Raw genomic sequence first — 17376 nt, 5'->3', positions numbered from 1 at the left:
TGTTGTTTCTGTTCTCGCTGAGCCTTGTGTAATTAACAAGATTATGTGCACTACAAGAATAGTGCTGTACATTCAAGAACTTACACGAGCACCAGTGATAACATTGGAAGGCTCAATGAGCCATATATAAATAGCCGATGCTATTCTTGTCATCGTAGATAAGTGTGCTTGCTGGTGCCATTGTGCTGAGTGTTACTTGTTTTGCTGGGTACAGGTTCGCCCACTAAACAGTTATGGTTGCACAGTGTGCCACTGTGGTTGTCACTGTGGTTCCCCGTCACTACAACCACATTGTAGTGATGGGAAACAACATTACATTTCAACATTACAACAACATTACATTTCCTTTGTATTGCAAAAGTAATGTAATGTGTTTATTTTTGGTAGTACTTGATAAAGCATGAATGAATACACATAGGCAGAACACAGCCTTTGCAGGTGTGCTATCCTTCCCTTGTTGCCTTAGTGTGGTAGTTTAGTCATATTCTGTGTTGCCTGTTTCCATCAGGGCCACGCCTAGGCTGATGAGCCTGGTGCTGCCATGCACATGGTGATTGTTTGCAACGAAGCGTGCAAACATATATGACCAGCATTATCTGAATAGTGGTTCCAGAGCCACCTGCTTAGCATCTGTATAGTGAGTAGAAAGCACAATTCCCATGTCCCACTTCCTTGCCAGGTATGTTCACATGCAGTCTACTGTACTGTTGGCACTGGCATAACATGGTGTCATGGTTGATGGTGCATGCGGGGCCTGTGTGTGGAGGGTTAGGTCTCCAGAAATTCAAGGAGTTCACAGTGTGTTTCGTTGTGAAGTGAAGAAATAAGGGCAACGTTCCTGCTTTGCAGCTCTGTGCATACCACACCACAGTGCATACAGTAATCCAGCCGGACAGTAAACTGGAAGCTACAAACAGCTGACAGTTTAATGTTGAATTCATCTTATGCGCCGTCAGTGTACCTTGCCTCCAGCACTCCTGGTGGCTGCCAGAGTGCTGTTACTGCTGCATGGCAGCAGTTGCCTCATGTGGTGCATTGTGCGAACATGTTGCCCCACAAATCGTTAGAACAGCGACCAACAAGCCATGCACACTGCTAAACAATGCTATTGCTGTCACAGCTTCGCTTTTTTTTTCCTCTTCTTTAATTTGGTCCAAGGTACAGGGAATTTTTCAGTAACAATGCAGCAATTCAACATGCACACATGTGAGAAGTGTCCATTGTGAAGGTCATATGAGAGTGCACAAGATAGAATAGCTTTCCTCTCTTGTTTCTCTCTCTCCTTTCTTCTTTCTTTACGCTGCTTCATAAAGACTGCTATGGGCATCACCATATTCGATACTAACTGGTCTGTGGCAAGCACGACTGCCACAGACCACGACTTTGGCGTTTGGTTCCTACGACCTGCCAAACTTAAGCCAAACGTGATTGTCCTCAGCGAGCTGCAGTGCACTTAGCCATTGGACTCTTGGCACCACCCCGCGGTGGCCGTGGTATCTACGCCATGCAGCCCACCACAGCTTGATGTCAGCTATAGGCCAACAGGAGCCATCTAAGGGAATGACCAAATAGTGCGTCCGATGACGAAATAGTGTGTCTAGAAGAGAGTGAGGATAGGGCCTTTTGTTGCGAAGAGAGCACTTGAAAGGTTACTTCGCGATCCGCTTGCAAGCTTCATGCACCGCATACGACAGCAGAACTTGGCTGAGATGTTCACAGCAGCGTATGTTACCCGCGAAATGCGTTATTTCACGAAGCCCAAGGGGTGGTTCCGGGCCCCTTTAAAGAGCCCCTCACCAGGCCACATAGCAAATTTTGCTAATATGCTGGAAATTGTTACGTGCCCTCTAGGGAGTGTTCTACTGCAAGAATGTTTCAAGTTGGTTCCTCAATAGCCGATATAGACATACCGCATTTACTCGCATAATAATTGCACTCGCTGTGGGGTTCTCCTCCTGTACTCTTGGGACAAAGGAACGACAACACAGTAGTGCAAACAATCACAAGGGCATTTATTGCACCTTTCATAGATCAATGCCTGCTAGCCGAGTTGCTATCCACAAAACATGCCGATGGGCGCGCGACAAATCTAGAAGTCCGACTCACCGCGACCGGATAGCGAGCGAATATGTTCGCCCCATGCTGGATCCCGACGCCTGGTCGTTCGCGTGTCCGGTCGCGCCAACGGTGGCGCGTTCCAAGGCGGCCACGCGAGGCGGTCTCGCAAAAGCATGGGTCGCCGCGCGCGCGCGGGACGTCCACGCTGTTCGCCGACCCACCGGGAAAACCAGCCTGTTCTCCCCTGTGCCCCCAAATAACCCTGCCGTGAGGCGGCATTAGCAGCGCAACACTCACGCCATCTCTTGCACTGCGTCTCAACCACATCGACCGCCGCGGGCATCACGCAGGCCACGCGGCGAAGCCGCGTGGCCTGCGTGATGGACTGTGTGTGCCTGCGTGTGTGGCTGACTGTGTGTGCCTGCGTGATGACCGCGTGGCCTGCGTGTGCACTGTGCGTTTCTCATTTCGCACAGTGCACAGTATTGCGCGCTGTACACGAGAGCACCTGACAAGCTGTATAAGTCGGGGCTACACAAACACTGAGGCAGATGCAAGTGAATCATAGAGCATGATTTGTACGCTGGTACATGGTACAAATTGACATAGTTTCACTCTCTGTGTGGGTGACTGCACACCATTGGAACAAGGAGACAGAATGAAAGTACATCTCTCTTGCTATGGTATGAAGTAAAACAAAAACACGCAGACATTCAGTTTGTAGATTTTATTATTTCTCTAAACTTTAATTCATCTATTGATGCAACAGCTCAATAATATAACTGCTGTTGCCTTGAATAACTTTCAAAGTCACGTGCCACTGCCACAGCACGACAAACTACATAAGTGCACTTGCTCGATTGATGTCGACTCTCCAGCTGGGAGCACGGTACCCATGAGGACAAGGGTGCAGGGTGTTTGGTTTGAAATTTCAGCTCTTTTCGTAGTGCTTAGTGGTGTAATACTTTACAGGCGTAATCGTAGGTGCGCATTGTGTGCACTGCACTTCTCAGTTTAAATGGCCAGACCTGGTGAGTCACCTTGTGGGAGCAGTGCTGGTAGAAATGGCGTGCCTATTGCTTCTTGCTTTTTCTTTCCGCCGGCTGCTTATGGCAACCTTTACAGGTTGGCATCTATCAATCATGCTTGAGGATCAGAAAGGATTGGCGATAGGACATGCAGAATTATTTAACATCTGGCACTCCCAAGTTTCCAGGCAAATGTGGAAGGACGTGCAGGTCTGTGACCGATGGTTAGCGCCTATTGGGTAGGGGTGGGGGTGTTTAAAGGCTAGTAATTTATTATGCTAGATTGCAAGTTCCCAGCTGGGTGCAAGGGGATATTTGACTTGCATGGTCACAGTAGGATTGTCTACAACTTGGGAACATTTTCTCACCTATTCGAAAAGTGTTTCGTTGTCTCTTTAATGTTTTCATGGATGCAGAATAGCAGTAAGTTAGGTTGGTTGTGTCAATCACATGTTAGTGCACTGTACCTGGAAGCACTTCTTTGTGCAAATTTGTTTATGACGGCCATTGCTTTATCTTTCTTCTGCGCAGTTCTGCATTCTGGCGTCATCAACTTTTGCTATGACTGCTGTGTTGGGAAGAATGGTGTCTGGTGTCCTCATACTTTACAGTCTGTGTAAGTTCACAAGAAGCTCTTCTCAGTTTACCAACGCTGAAAGCCACCTTCCGTTCACCTAATATAGAATGTTTTTCTATTTTTCAGTGATGGCTGTTACCCTTGGTCCTGGAATTGCACTGTATGTTATACCAGCCACATGGTATGAACAGGCGGATGCACTTATGAGAATTGCATCTGGGAAGCCACCTAGGAGGAAGCAGCGTAGTAAGTGAACATTCTTGTCTTCAATTCCTGGCTCCTCTTGGCATGATTTACTCTTATCTGTTTGTTTTTAGGGGTTCTTGAAGAGTGACATTTTCAATTGAATATGAATATACTATTTGAGAACAGCCTCCAATTATCAAATCAAATATCCTATTTCTAAACTCACTGAAATATAAAGTTTATGTGGGGTCCTTCTGGTAAAGAAAGAGGCTTATAGACATATTTACGGGGCTTAGTTAAATACATGTAATGCTGCTTGCAAATGGACGTTCAGACATCTGAGGAGCTTACAAATGATAAACAACTGCTTTCAATTATATCTGGTGCACCATTACAATGAGTAATAAAAAAATGAACACAGTACATCAACAGATGCACATGTGTTGAGTTTCTTCTAAACAAGAAGTGTCAAACTACAGCACCACACATTGTTTTGAAGGGACTGAAGCATGGTGGGAATAGCCCAATAAGAAATTGCTTTCTCTAAAAAAGGGAGGCATTCATAATGATTTGCTGGAAATTATTGGTCGTAATTTATCTAGCCCATACATTTCCTTAGGAACTGGCGCCCCTACGCAGTAACTGCAGCTCCCCTGCAGCAGAATCATTCAGAATGTTCCTTACTTTCATCGTCCTCTCCTCACTGAGACTCCAGAAAGTGTTATTCCTCAAATACATATTCAAAAGAAACCATCATTCAACGCTTTAGAATATTGTATTCTCGAAGCAAATCAAATGGCCAAGACTATTTTATTTGTATTCAAAACAGAGTTTTCACACCCCTAGTTATATTGCAAATGAACAGTATTTTTGACACAGTGCATATACGAGGAATATATATTTATTTGCCTGAAGTGCTGATGAGAATAAGGGGAACAAATGAGCTTCATTCTTTTGTTACAACTGTACGGAATCAACAGAGACTGTCAGAGAGGTTAAGTTTAAAGATAAATGTGTTTGCAGGCTGTGCACTTTGATGTGCAGTATAGTGTCCAAAGATTACAAATAACCTTTGCCATATGCTTGTTCCTTAGCTTAGCAGCTGAACTGCAAACCAGTAGGCACAAGTTAAGCCTTCTGCATTCTAGTAGGCAGGCCTTATGTTCACCCAAGCTTCAGTGCAGCATGCATATCTACCTAGCTATTAGTGTATGCTGAAAATTTTCACTTTTGGTTGCCTATGTGAAGTTCAGACCATTGTATGTTCCTCAGTAGTTTCATCATTGTGCAAGTCTGTTTTGTGTCCATTGTATATTTGTCTGTTTGGTTGCAGAGGCAAAGGCTTACCATATTATGTAATGTTCATAAGAGACTGCAGACCTTGTCTTTTTGACCAAATGTTTCTGCTTTGCTTCAGTTAAATTTAAGTTTCACGTTAGAGCTATCATCAGGTCAAGCCCCCCAGCATGCTCCAGCATGCAGCCAGAAGGTGTGGAGCTGTCTTTGTGCAGCTGCTTTCTCTTGGCATGTGTAGCATTTCCTGTGGTCCCATAGAAGTCTATTGTGTACACATGCTTTTAACACAACCCTGACATCCTTCTTAACCTTAACTAACTCTTATAGTGTCAGCAATGTAGCTTCTCACCAGTCAAGAGGAAAATCTTGGTAAGCCACCATGGCCAGCTTGTTGTAACAAAAAGTTATTTGGTTATTAGTTAATATATAAAAAGAGTTATGCATTGTACAGCTATTGTAAAAGATAAAGTGAAAAGGAAGGAGTTATTACTGTATTTTTTGCCCGCCACTGCATATAAGCCACACCCAACTACAACAACCCAGAAAGGGGGAAAAAACAATCCGCGCATATAACCCCCGGAAATAACTGCATACAACAACGCTCAAATTTTTTTCAAAAGCAGTCTCCATTGGTGGACGTACAACTTGTCCACGTGGTATGTTCAGCCAGCTGCTCGTTAACACCCCTCCCCCTTTTTTTTTTGTGATGCTCATTAAGATAGATTTGCACGACGTACGTGATCACGGACGAATCCGTCACGTGACATGTGACGTGAATCTGATCACTTTATCAACTAGCATTCACGATTGAGGATGACAGCATGAATGGAGCAGCCTTCACATGAACAACGGTGGTGAAGCAAATGCGACCGAGCCAAATATTCCAACAATAAAATGGCTCTCCACCGTATCACAAAGCGCTTCACGTGGACCAAGGAAGCGCCGCAAGAAGGGGTCACACATGAGTTTTCCGCCGCCACGTGCACTGTTCACTAACTATTAAGCACGAAATGGCGACCCATAAAGAGGAGGAGAAGGAAGCTTCAACACGCACAGATGCCTAGAGGTTCAAGTTCACTCATCTACGATGTCGCTTTTGCATAGAAGTGTACACAAAATTAGTACACTACGCCGGGAGCGCCAAAGTTAGAAATTGTGACTCCCACACATGAACAAAATGGAAAAAAACAAGATATCCATCAAGTAGTGGTTACGGTAACCTTAAAGACAATATAAAGAAGTAAAGAACAGTGCAAAAAACAAGAAAATATAAAGCTTGTTATTAAGACAAACAATGGCAAAGAAAACTTCTGTAATAAACAACCAGTGTCACTTAACAATACAATAAAAATGGGGGCAATGTAACATGTAGCATTATTGCTATGTCAATTATTATTTCAATCACAGAAGTCAGTTGTTAGGATGAAGAGTGTTGTTGTGTTGTTACATAAAATATTTTGAGGTGTGGCTTCATGGCAGCTTGTGCTGCGATGCCGTGAAGGCCGACCTCAAGACAATGTTTTCCGCCATTCAAGTTTTGTTGGTGAAATCTGGATATAATCCGCACGCTGACTTTAATGTTAAATTTTTTATATATCTGGTGGGGGTTATACCTGCAAAAAATATGGTACATCTTACTTATGTTAGGTTGAGGTTCATTATGTCAAAGCTTGACTGCATTGGTATAACGTGTAGCTGAGATTGAACACAAAGGAAAGGGCGGGACAGGTGTGCTCTCTAGAAAGTTGAGGCATGGCTGTCTTTCTTATTGTGCTGTTGCACCATCTATACTTGATTTCCTGTAATAGTTTTAGCCTTTCACCTTGTTTCCCAAAAACTCACCTTCCTCAATCTTCTAACCTCCACCCTGGCACCCTTTCTGTGCTCTTCAGATGATGATGATGGTGGTGGTGGTGTTGGGGAGGGTTCTGGTCCCACTAACACTGAAGAAGAGCAAGATGAGCTGGAGGAGTTTCTGCCCAAGATGGATGAAAGGCTTTTGGCAAAGCAGCTCAGCCTGTCTCTGGAGTCTGACACGAGGTCGAGCACGCACAGTGACACATCACTTCTACCTCAAGGGCTTGCCACTGCACCGCCTCTAGATTCCCTGGGTTTGTCTCCTGTCCTCCTCTTCGTCTATGAAAAATTATTGTTGGTGAATGCGAGTGCACAAGGTAGGATCGGAGCCTTTACTGACAAGGGTTCTCTTGCCGATAACCTAGTTTCAGACGGAGTGAAAAGGGAAATCAATAAGCTCAATTTTGTTTTCTATAACCATATGAAGCCAGAGAGGTCACTGGAAAAATTAACTTTAAATATATATATAGATGTAGCAATAAGGGAAATGAAAGTGGATGAAAAAGCAACTTGCTGCAGGTGGTGCCAAGGCATAAAGCAACCTCTTGTGCTAAATTATGCATTTGAAATTCAAGTGCCTGTATTGTGTAAAGCTTGCAACAATAAACGATTTTGATGCCGAAACAGGGGAAAACACGGCCATCACCACTCACTGACAGTGAGACAGAATCCAGAACATGAGAACTTGCGTCGCTCTTCAGCATTACCTCTGGGATTAGGCGGCACTAGCAGTGGGCTAAAAATTTTGAAGGTCATGGTTTGTGATTTGCATCATATCTGCTAAACACCAGGCAGTATTGCCATTTTAGCATTATTGTACCTGAACTTATCAACTTCTTTGACTGTTTAGTGTTACATTTTTCTATTTATTGACTGGCAGCTTTCTTAGCAGTGTGATAAAACAAGTGGAAACAACGCACTATTGACTTTCTGAAGATCACAAGTGTGCTTCAAAAATGGCTTCCTGGAATGCACTCGTTACTCAAAAGCTATAATTAAGCAGCAGAAATTGTCGGTAAGGTCTGGACTCTGTGACCATGATGAAGGTTGTGACCATGAAGAAGCAACCTCAGTCTCTACCGAGAGGCCCTATGCTCTGGTTAATTGCTCCAAAGGATTCCCATTGTGCTCTTTATTATTTAATAAACGAACGGCTAGGAATGCTGAATGTGCTGCAGTTTCAGTACATCAGTTAACCCTCAATATAACAAAGTGGTAAAGTCGGAAATTTGCTTCGTTATATTGAAATTTGGTCTTTTACGCAAATAAGTACAGTTGCCAATGGATTTTTTTTTTGCACAGAAGGGGCTATGAAATTTCTTAATTATCAGGCAGTTGGAAAAGGCAAATTTGAATGATAAAAATTGTAGTTTGTTGAATTTAAGAGTCTGTGATGAAAGATACGGTTTCATGCCTTGTCAACAATACCTTCCACGTGAATGGTGCGACGCAAGGCCAGCGACACTTCTGCATTCAGTTTGCCCCTGCGGCTGATAGTGTTGCCTACAGTGGGACAACACTATCATGAAAAGCGCCAGCAGTGGGGGGCGAAAGCTTCGTCTACCTTTTGCTTCAATGCGTCTCCGAAACTTGAGATTACACTATCTCTAGCACTAAATACGTGGGAAGACAGTGTTAATGATATGCCATGCCATGTCGGCACCCCCACTCTTTTCACTTTTGCAAATGCTGCAGATTACCTCTAAAGGGGTGCGTGGGGGCTGCCTATGCAATCAGCCTCGCTTACAGCCATGCCCATTCAGAGCCGCTCTAGAATAGGAGACGCGCGCCAACCTGCTCCCCTCCTCTGCCTTTCTCCTTACTTGCTTGGGAAGACTCAAAGCCAGACATCATCAAGCCACTATCATTCTTGGCTCACCCTCGCAAGCTTTCACTCGCACCCAAAGCATACAGCGCACTGTGCTCAATAGTATCTTATCGCAATTGGACTTTAACGCTGCTCAGCTTCGGCGGTCGGTCGCTCTTGGTCGTAGGCGCGCGATTCGAGAGGTGCAAGAGGATTTGACAGCCACTTGTAATTCATCCATTTGGTCATCTGTGTCCGCGGAAGTTTCCACGTATTGTCTCGATGTCCCTTTGCAGCAGCAGTGAAATTTTGTTGTATTGAAATTGTGTGTTAACACACTTCGTTATGTTGAGGTCCTAAATACATGGTGTTCTATGGACATGAAGTTAAAGAAGGTTGAGTGCTTCATTATGTTGAGAATTTTGTTGTGCTGAAGTTGGTTATATCAAGGTTTAACTGGTGGTTTGCAAGCATCACCATCATCACTACCAGCAGCCTATTTATGTCCACTACAGGAAGAAGTCCTCTCCCGGCGATCTCCAAATATCCCCTCTTATCTCTGTCACAAGCACAGCAGCACCTTATAAAAAAAAAGATATTGCAATAAATTTTATGGCCAGATTTGGATGAACTGTAGATGATGTGGCATGCCTAAGAGTGGCCAGGCCCCTTCACACAAATGTGAACCCACTGCTTGCTTTCCTCGTGGCTTTCGTGTAGATCAAGGGGCAGCAAACACAGCATTTGACCTTTATAAAGGTTCCAGTCGTTGAACAATAATTCAGGTTCGACAAGGACTGCCTCTAAGCCCGAATAAACAAGACTAGAAATGAGTGACTTCATTCTGCAAGTGGCCAGAAAAGGTGTGCCGTATTTCTTGGTTTACCACTTTTGAGGTTCCTTTCACATGTGACTAGCATCAGAAGCACTTGCGCCTTATGAGCAACAGCATTCTTGGCACAGTGCCAAGTAGCATGCTATCTTCTTATACTATCGAGAACACCTTTGCTGTTAGCTGAAACGTCCAGTGCTAGTCACACAAAATGTCACAAAAGTCGAAGTATATCTTCGAAAGTGATTGTCCAAGAATACAGTTACACCTCATTTAACTGTACCCGCTTAAACTGTAGTTCTGTTCTAAAAGTAGTAAAGTCAAGTTCCTGGCTCGGCAGCCATTGGAACATAATGCGTTTTGTATCCGCATAAGCCGTACAAGCTTATTGCGTGCATATCAATTAACACGTAGGGTTTCCACTCTTGATTGCACAATCTCAGTGGTGCGTCGTCACCACCAGGTGGCCCGGCAGAACAAGCCTCAGAAATCAAAACAATGGCTTCCAAGCGCCCTGTGCGTTTGCGCGTCAAGCCATGTTGACGTCAACATCATTTTGGGGCCGTGCCAGAGAGCGTTGTGGTGTCGTGCAAGCTAGGACTCGTGTCATGCCGAAGCTTGGATAAAAAAAACTCCGTGTGCTTAGCATAGAAGAAAAATTGGACATTGTTTGTGCTATCGAACATGACACGAAGATATTGACGCGTGACAGGGATTCACCCTTAACCATGGTGTGTGGCATTTTGAATGCGAAGAAGTTGCTTGGTAGCGCTGCTGGGACCACGAAGAGATGTCGGCTTTGAGGTTCGACTTTCCACCATCGTTGCCTCTGTTGTTGCCGACGTGTCGCCTAACGACAGTGATGAGGACGACACGGAAAGCAACAGCCCGGGCGATTCAGGCCTGAGAGTGGCAGAAGCTGTGCGTTACATCAGCCTCATGAATGCAACCGTTGCGACGAGAACAGCACCCCACAATGAAAAAAGTGCCCCGCAACTACTGCAGCGCTACCGTGCTTGTGCACGGAGAATATGCAGCGCCAGTGAGGAATCTGCCATGCAAGTGTTTGCTGGCAAGAGGGGGCTAGCTGAAAAGCTGGCTCGCAGCTTCAGTAATTAAGAGGCTGCTGTCGTCGCTGCTAGGCCGCGGCAGCATCAAATGAAACTAACACTTTGTCTAGTGGGCAAGTTAATTGCACTTACGGGGAGTGCACTTCAGAACCTTGAGTGACACTTTAGGCTACGCGGTGCTAAACGGGAAAGCAGAGCGCACTCGCACTAAAGAAGTGGTGACAGACTAAAATAATGTTTTTTGAAGAAATAGAGTAAAATAAAATAAAAATTGTAAAAAGCGATTGCTTTAGTTGTATCATAAGTAAAAAACAATATTAGTCTATATTTACACAACAAAAAATAAAAATGTTTTTATCGGAAGAGTTGACAGGCCAGCGTAGAATTTGCGCCAACTTACAAGTATCTTGGCCTTCATCTATAGTCTCACTTCACTTGGCATTACCATATTAACACTGTCTTAGCATCAGCTAACCAGCACTCGGTCTTCTTAAGCATAACCTCAAGCACGCACCTTCACACTTAAAGAAACTTGCTTATATCACGCTGATCCGCCAAAAAATTGAATATGCTTCTGCCATATGGGATCCCGATCAAGCAAACATTATCAACAACATTGAATCTCTGCAAAACAGTGCTGTTCGCTTTATCTTTTCCGATTACTCGCGCTTCACCAGCGTCACATCGCTAAAACAACGTGCCGAGTTGGAATCACTATCACGTCGACACCAGTTTGCTCGCCTAACCTTATTTCATAAACTTTATCACCATTCCACGTTTCACGGTGACTTCTTTTCACCACCCCCTGCAGTCTTCCCGCGCCGTGACCACGCTAACAAAGTAAAACGCATAACGTGCCGCTCATCGCTCTACGCAAAATCATTTATTCCTTGCGCAATAATAGAATGGAATAACCTACCATCACGCATAGCTGCTGAAGTTAACTTACCATCTTTCCAAACCTTGTTGCAAGAAAACGGTTAGTGGTAGCAGATTAGTTATTATTGTTATATGTACATATTAACATATGTGGAAGAATGTTCTTGTGATTTCATGAATTAGTGCATATTATACCCACTGTTCATATTTATCTATTTTATGTTCCTTGTGTGTGTGTGTGTTTATTTCATGTAGTTTTATTTCTTATGTATGTTTCATGTTTGTGTCCCCCCCCCCACCCTATGTAATACCCTCGCATGAGGGCCCTTAGGGTTAATGTAAATAAATAAATAAAAGGCCGGCCATGGCGAATGCCTAGCCAATCCAGAACAATATGATAGCATGCGACGAGACGGCATTTGATCCTGCTAGAACACAATACCAGCAAGTTTTGTTCTGATTATTTTGTTAAAAGCTGTTTAACAGCTAAAATGAACTTCTGTGTCCTTTTTCTGTCCATTACATTTTGTATCGTTGAAACCGCTGGTGGCGTGGCCACGCACTTGACCAGCAAAGCGAGTTCCGTGAACGCACTCCGATTAGAGTGCACTCTTCTGCGAGTACCCTCCGCTTGCGGCGTGATTTGGGAAAGTGCACTTAACTTGCCTGCTTGACAGGGGTAACAATTTTGCTGCGTGAAGTGTATAAATACAAGTGGCCGATCTCATGCTATCTTGGTTGAGCAGTACTATCGTTTAGTGCATACTTTTTCCAAGCTCCGGACAACTACGGCTTAACAAGGTTTCACTGTATGGTGAAGGCATACCATGCTGCATCTGCGGCATGTAGACAGATGCGGCAGGGTTTTTTTTTTTTTCTAAGCATTTCTTGGCAAACGTTTGCCACTTTGACAGTATCTATCTATCTAGCCGCCTACGTCTTGGTGCTCTCATGGTTGTTTAATTAACTTAGTATGTACCAAAATTGGCATAGTGTGACAAGAATGTGTGACAAACATGAATGATTGGTGATGACATGAATATCATAATGTGTGTCGTGTAGGTCACGAAACAGCCACCTAGGTCTTGGTGCTCTCGTGGCCATTTCGTTAACTTGCTATGTATCGCATATGGCAAAGTATGACAAGAGTGTAGGACGACCATAAATCATAAGTCATGACATGCTTGTCGTAAAGGTCATGAAACGGCCGCCTACATCTTGGTGCTCTGATGGTCGTTTTGTTAACTTCGCATAATATTGATTCTCACAGGGCGTGGTATTTGCCAATTCTTCTTTCTTTTTCTTTCTTCCTTTCTTTCTTTCTTTCTTTTCAGGGATTTTGCATTCAGACACAGCGTAGCCAGTTTTATTTGTTATAGCCAATAACGCAGCATGTAAACATTGTATAAGCGGTTTATTGTGCCATAGAACACTAAGTAAAAGTTCACCATGCCGAAGCTATTCATTTTATAGGTGAGTTCGACTGTACAGTAATGAATCCAAGCAAAAGAACTCTCCCTGCGTGGGTTTATGGTTATGTGATGTTACACAGGTTGATTGACACGCCAATAGTGCCAATAGTGACGGCACACAAGAAGAAATACAGACAGGACAAGGCACTACTTGCAACTGTTTATTGAAGTCACAGGTGGCTGATTATATAGCCATGAGGAGGGGAACGAAAAAAAGAGGGACACTGAATATGTGAATGTGCACATGCGAGAACACTGAAGATATATATGAAGGGAATCGTGTTTAATCTAAATCTAAAACTTATCTAAAAACATGCTTTCATTTGTGTATATGTTCAGAGGCGGGGTACTGACACAGTTGTCCCCTCTTTTCTTAATCTCGTTGGCCTCCAACAATTCACGTGCAACAGAATCTTTACTTTTAAACATGATTGTCGTATCATGAAGCCTTGCTTGACATACTTGTTCGTTCTCATTCTGATTGACACTGTTTCACTGTCGGGCAACTCCACAGATCATTTTTGCATGAACTTTCTAGCCCACTTCAAACTTTTATTCCTTTTTTATGGAATACAAGCATGCTTATTTCCATCAATGTGACAGACAGTCTTTTCATTCCCACCACAACCGAAAGACATGTTCGGAGCAGTACACAACCCCTATAGGGTTTATTAGGCCAGTGGCAGTGTCATGAAGTGGTCCAAATAATCAAGCATGTATGAATTATCGGTCTGCAATTGTGGTCATCACTGAATTAAAACGAGCAAATTGTACTGAAGGAAATTAGTTAACCTTTCACAAGCACTGAAAAATAGAAAATTTGCAGGCATAAAGTAGACTGTGTTCTCGTCCTAGGAAAATCAGGTGCCATTTCTTTTTTTTAATTGTATTAAATCTGTAACGTCGCAGTCTGAAGGTAAAGCAGAATTTCAGTTGTCACCATCTGTTGTTTTGTAAATATGTTAGTAAAGTTAAAAGCCCTCTGCTACACCCTGTCTGTAAGTTCGCTATTAATTCCTTATCAGCATGCACAGCAGGTGAACATGGAAGTGTTTCAATAGACATGTTACACCATTTTCACCTTTGATTAAGTGTACCAAAATGGCTACATTATTCAAGATACAGTTCAATTTTAGCAACATAGCACTAAACTTTACCGACTTCTTTGTCTCGTCTTAGAGACGCGCTTTAAAAAGTTGGCAAAGCTGCCACCAGGTGCACACTACAACTGCTAAGGGACTATTTGGAGGCTGTTAAAAAAATTTAACAGTTACTAGGCATGCACCCTTGCCAAGTTGCCTCAATAATATGCCCACGAAATGTGAAATTGTGTTGCGGTTGGCCTAAGAGTGTTCCACATTTTATTTACTTACTTTAAGATACTGCAGTTTGTCAGGGCTATCACAAGAATGGGATGGTACGAAAATGAAATAAACATGATAAAAAAAAGCAAACACTAGAATGCATGTACAAACAGCAAAAGAAAAAACAGATAATGCTGACATACAACACATGTGCATATCAAGAAACACTATAAACAAATGAAACATTACTCAGTGCACTCAAAAAGTCTTGTAGCGACCATGCTTCATCAGGCAAACAGTTCCAGAGTGCACTGGTTCAGGGAAAAAAAATACTATGCTTTAAGAACTCAGCGCGAAAGTTAAAGGGCGAAATACTAAAGGAACTGTCTACTGTTGTTGAAAGACTTTCTATTCTGTAGCTCAACAGAAAGCCTACCACTTGAAGTGTCTAAACATGCATTGGTTTCTCTGGAAAGTGAGTAGAAATTCTTTAAACAGTTTTTATGTTTACACAATCTCTTCTTGAAACTGTGTACAAATGCCAACAACACTGATTACTTGATGCAATAGCAACCTTGGAGGCCACATATCAGTGCACCACTCTGTTAACCATAACTCTATTTGCTTGCACAAGATGGCGCCACTTTCCAACACGCACTAGCTGGAAACAAGGAAATTACTGCCACATCAAGAAAAGTTAGCAGAAGCACATAAAGTACAATTTCAGGCAATACAATGTCAAAGTAAAATAGCCGTACCTGCATGGCTTTTTGATTACGTGAAATTACACGGATTGGTTGCACTGTTTCACCGTCGGGTGAGGCCACATGTCATTCTTGTTCCACGTGCAGGGCCAAATTATAAACATTGTTTGTGGGATACAAGTATGCTTGTTTCTGTCAATATAATTCTCATCCCCACCACAATCCAAAAGACATGTTCCAAGCGGTAGAAAGTTCCTTTAAGTTTGTGGCTGTTTCTTGTTTGTGATATCCTTGCAGGGGATAGATTGTTAGTTGGGGACGCTTAAGGATTTGAGTTAACCAAGCTGGAACGAAAGCTTTAGGATTTCTATTTGGCACCACTTGGAGAGTAGGGCGAGTCAGAATGAAGCTAGATGAGAGGAAAGCAAGAAGTTGCAGTCATAACGGTGACAAATAAAACAGACAGCTTTTCTTTGAACTGATTCTACTTTGTTGGGCTTTGTGTAGGGATTTCATACTGTACAGCCTACTCTAATATCGGTCTTATGGCCTTTTATAAGCTAGGATCTTTTTGTGCTGGAGTTTCTTGAAAAGTGTATCGCAAGTAACCTAGTTTTTTTAGGGCCTTGTTACGTTTTAAATTGTATGTGTTTAAACAAAGCCATGTTAGTCGTTAAATGAAGCCTGAAGTACGTACACTCTGCTACCCACTGCAAGAAAATAGTTGCATAACAGTAATTAAACAGAGAAGGGGATCAACTTTTTTATCAAAGACCTTACGACCGTTTTATTAAAGTTTATGTTAATTTGCCATCTTTTGTTTTTCATTGGTTGCTATTCAGGCACTCACATAGTGATCGCCATGATAACTGAGACAAGTGAAATGGCAATGGCCTATCCTGGAAGCTGCTTACATAGAGAGTATGTGTTATTACCTAGCTCCAACACAAATCTTCCAGGGACCATATGTTGAAATTTTTTTTATACAGTAGACTTCCATTTATTTGACTCTTGCTGATTCAGTCTTTGTACTATATCCGACCAAAGGCCCAAACCAGTGCCCATACAATTCTATGGGCCCAAACTTTCGTTAGTTCTATCCTGAAATTGGCTTTTGACAGTTAATCCGAACTTGGCTGGTCAGCACACATGTGCCTGACCCCAGTGTTGACTCCATTAGTGGCAGTGTCTGTTTTGGTGGTGCTTGAGTACAGTAAATGTGTGAAACACATCATCTTCCATCAAAGAAGCCTATTTTCAGCCTCCCCAGGAATATTTTAAAGTGAGAATAGTTGATAACAATGAATTATTACAATTTTTACCCGATTCTGATGCTCATCATTTTTTCCCTAAGAAAATTAATCTGAAAATTGCTTGTGCTGTGCAGTCCGACATGAAATCAAAACCGCGCTTGCAAAACAGCCAACCATCGGAGCCAGCCTAGCCAGTGTCATCGTCATTGCCATCACAAGATGACAACCATGGATGCTGACCATGCATGGCCACAGAACAAGTTATTGCATAGCATGACGATGACATACTACTTTCAGTCTGATTATAAAAGCACATTGAAATAAGCTATTTTACATCTTAAGCTAGCGGCATCAAGTCACTTGACGTGTTCTTGGTATTTCAGAGAATAGCATGTGTCGCAGGACGAACTAGTGAAGAAGTAGTTAGTCTGGACGTGGGCCACCATCCTGCTTGCGACTGTTGCGGAGTCATTTGATAAGGACAGAACATCAAATGCACTGTGGGCCTTATGGAGCACAAAATTTTCTTTCATAGACAGTGATAAGTTTAAGGAATCAAGATGGACAATGAGTAAACAAATTGCTATTCTGTGAAGGTTTTATCTTTCTCTTATTAACTAGAATCGGAGGCATGCCAACCGTAAACTTCACCTTAACAAACTTGTACGAAGAATTCAGTTGAATTACTAATCTGAAGTTCCTTATGGGTATTACAGTGGACTCTATAAAAAAGGAATCGGTTCAGTGATCTTGGTATGATGCAACTATCAGGTCTAGAAATTCTTTTGTGACATGGCAGAAGCTGTATAAGGGTCATACAGACCAATTTTTGAAGTTGATGTAGGTTTAAGCAGTGCAGAACAGTTCAGTAGTTTTTGACTTCGTAACACCAAGGTGCAATTCAGAATGTCTTGTTAAAAAGTATAAGTACAAAAAGATGAGCCCCCTCCCTCCCTCAACTTTTTTCATGGTCATGTTGGCCATTGAACTCTGCTTGGAATTTTCTTATATTGTGTGAAAACAGTCAGCTATCGTTCGTGATGAAAGACTGTT

At 42.8% G+C, this 17376-nt stretch overlaps 1 protein-coding gene across 4 annotated transcripts in view; it reads left to right on the top strand.

Annotated features, from left to right (window-relative positions):
* The window catches only part of LOC126541311 (reticulophagy regulator 3), a 42122-nt gene that overhangs the window by 12501 nt on the left and 12245 nt on the right, over positions 1-17376 (top strand). For 3 of the 4 annotated variants that reach the window (XM_050188041.3, XM_050188040.3, XM_072286525.1), the window contains exons 4-6: positions 3618-3702; positions 3790-3909; positions 7038-7256. In XM_050188041.3, coding sequence (XP_050043998.2) covers positions 3618-3702; positions 3790-3909; positions 7038-7256 — 424 coding nt within the window. The remainder of the gene's footprint in view (positions 1-3617; positions 3703-3789; positions 3910-7037; positions 7257-17376) is intronic. The other variant, XM_050188043.3, reaches the window with a different exon arrangement.

Source organism: Dermacentor andersoni, chromosome 2 (genome assembly GCF_023375885.2).
Source record: "Dermacentor andersoni chromosome 2, qqDerAnde1_hic_scaffold, whole genome shotgun sequence".
NCBI classification, from domain to species: domain Eukaryota; kingdom Metazoa; phylum Arthropoda; class Arachnida; order Ixodida; family Ixodidae; genus Dermacentor; species Dermacentor andersoni.
This window is presented reverse-complemented; position numbering and strand designations above follow the sequence as displayed.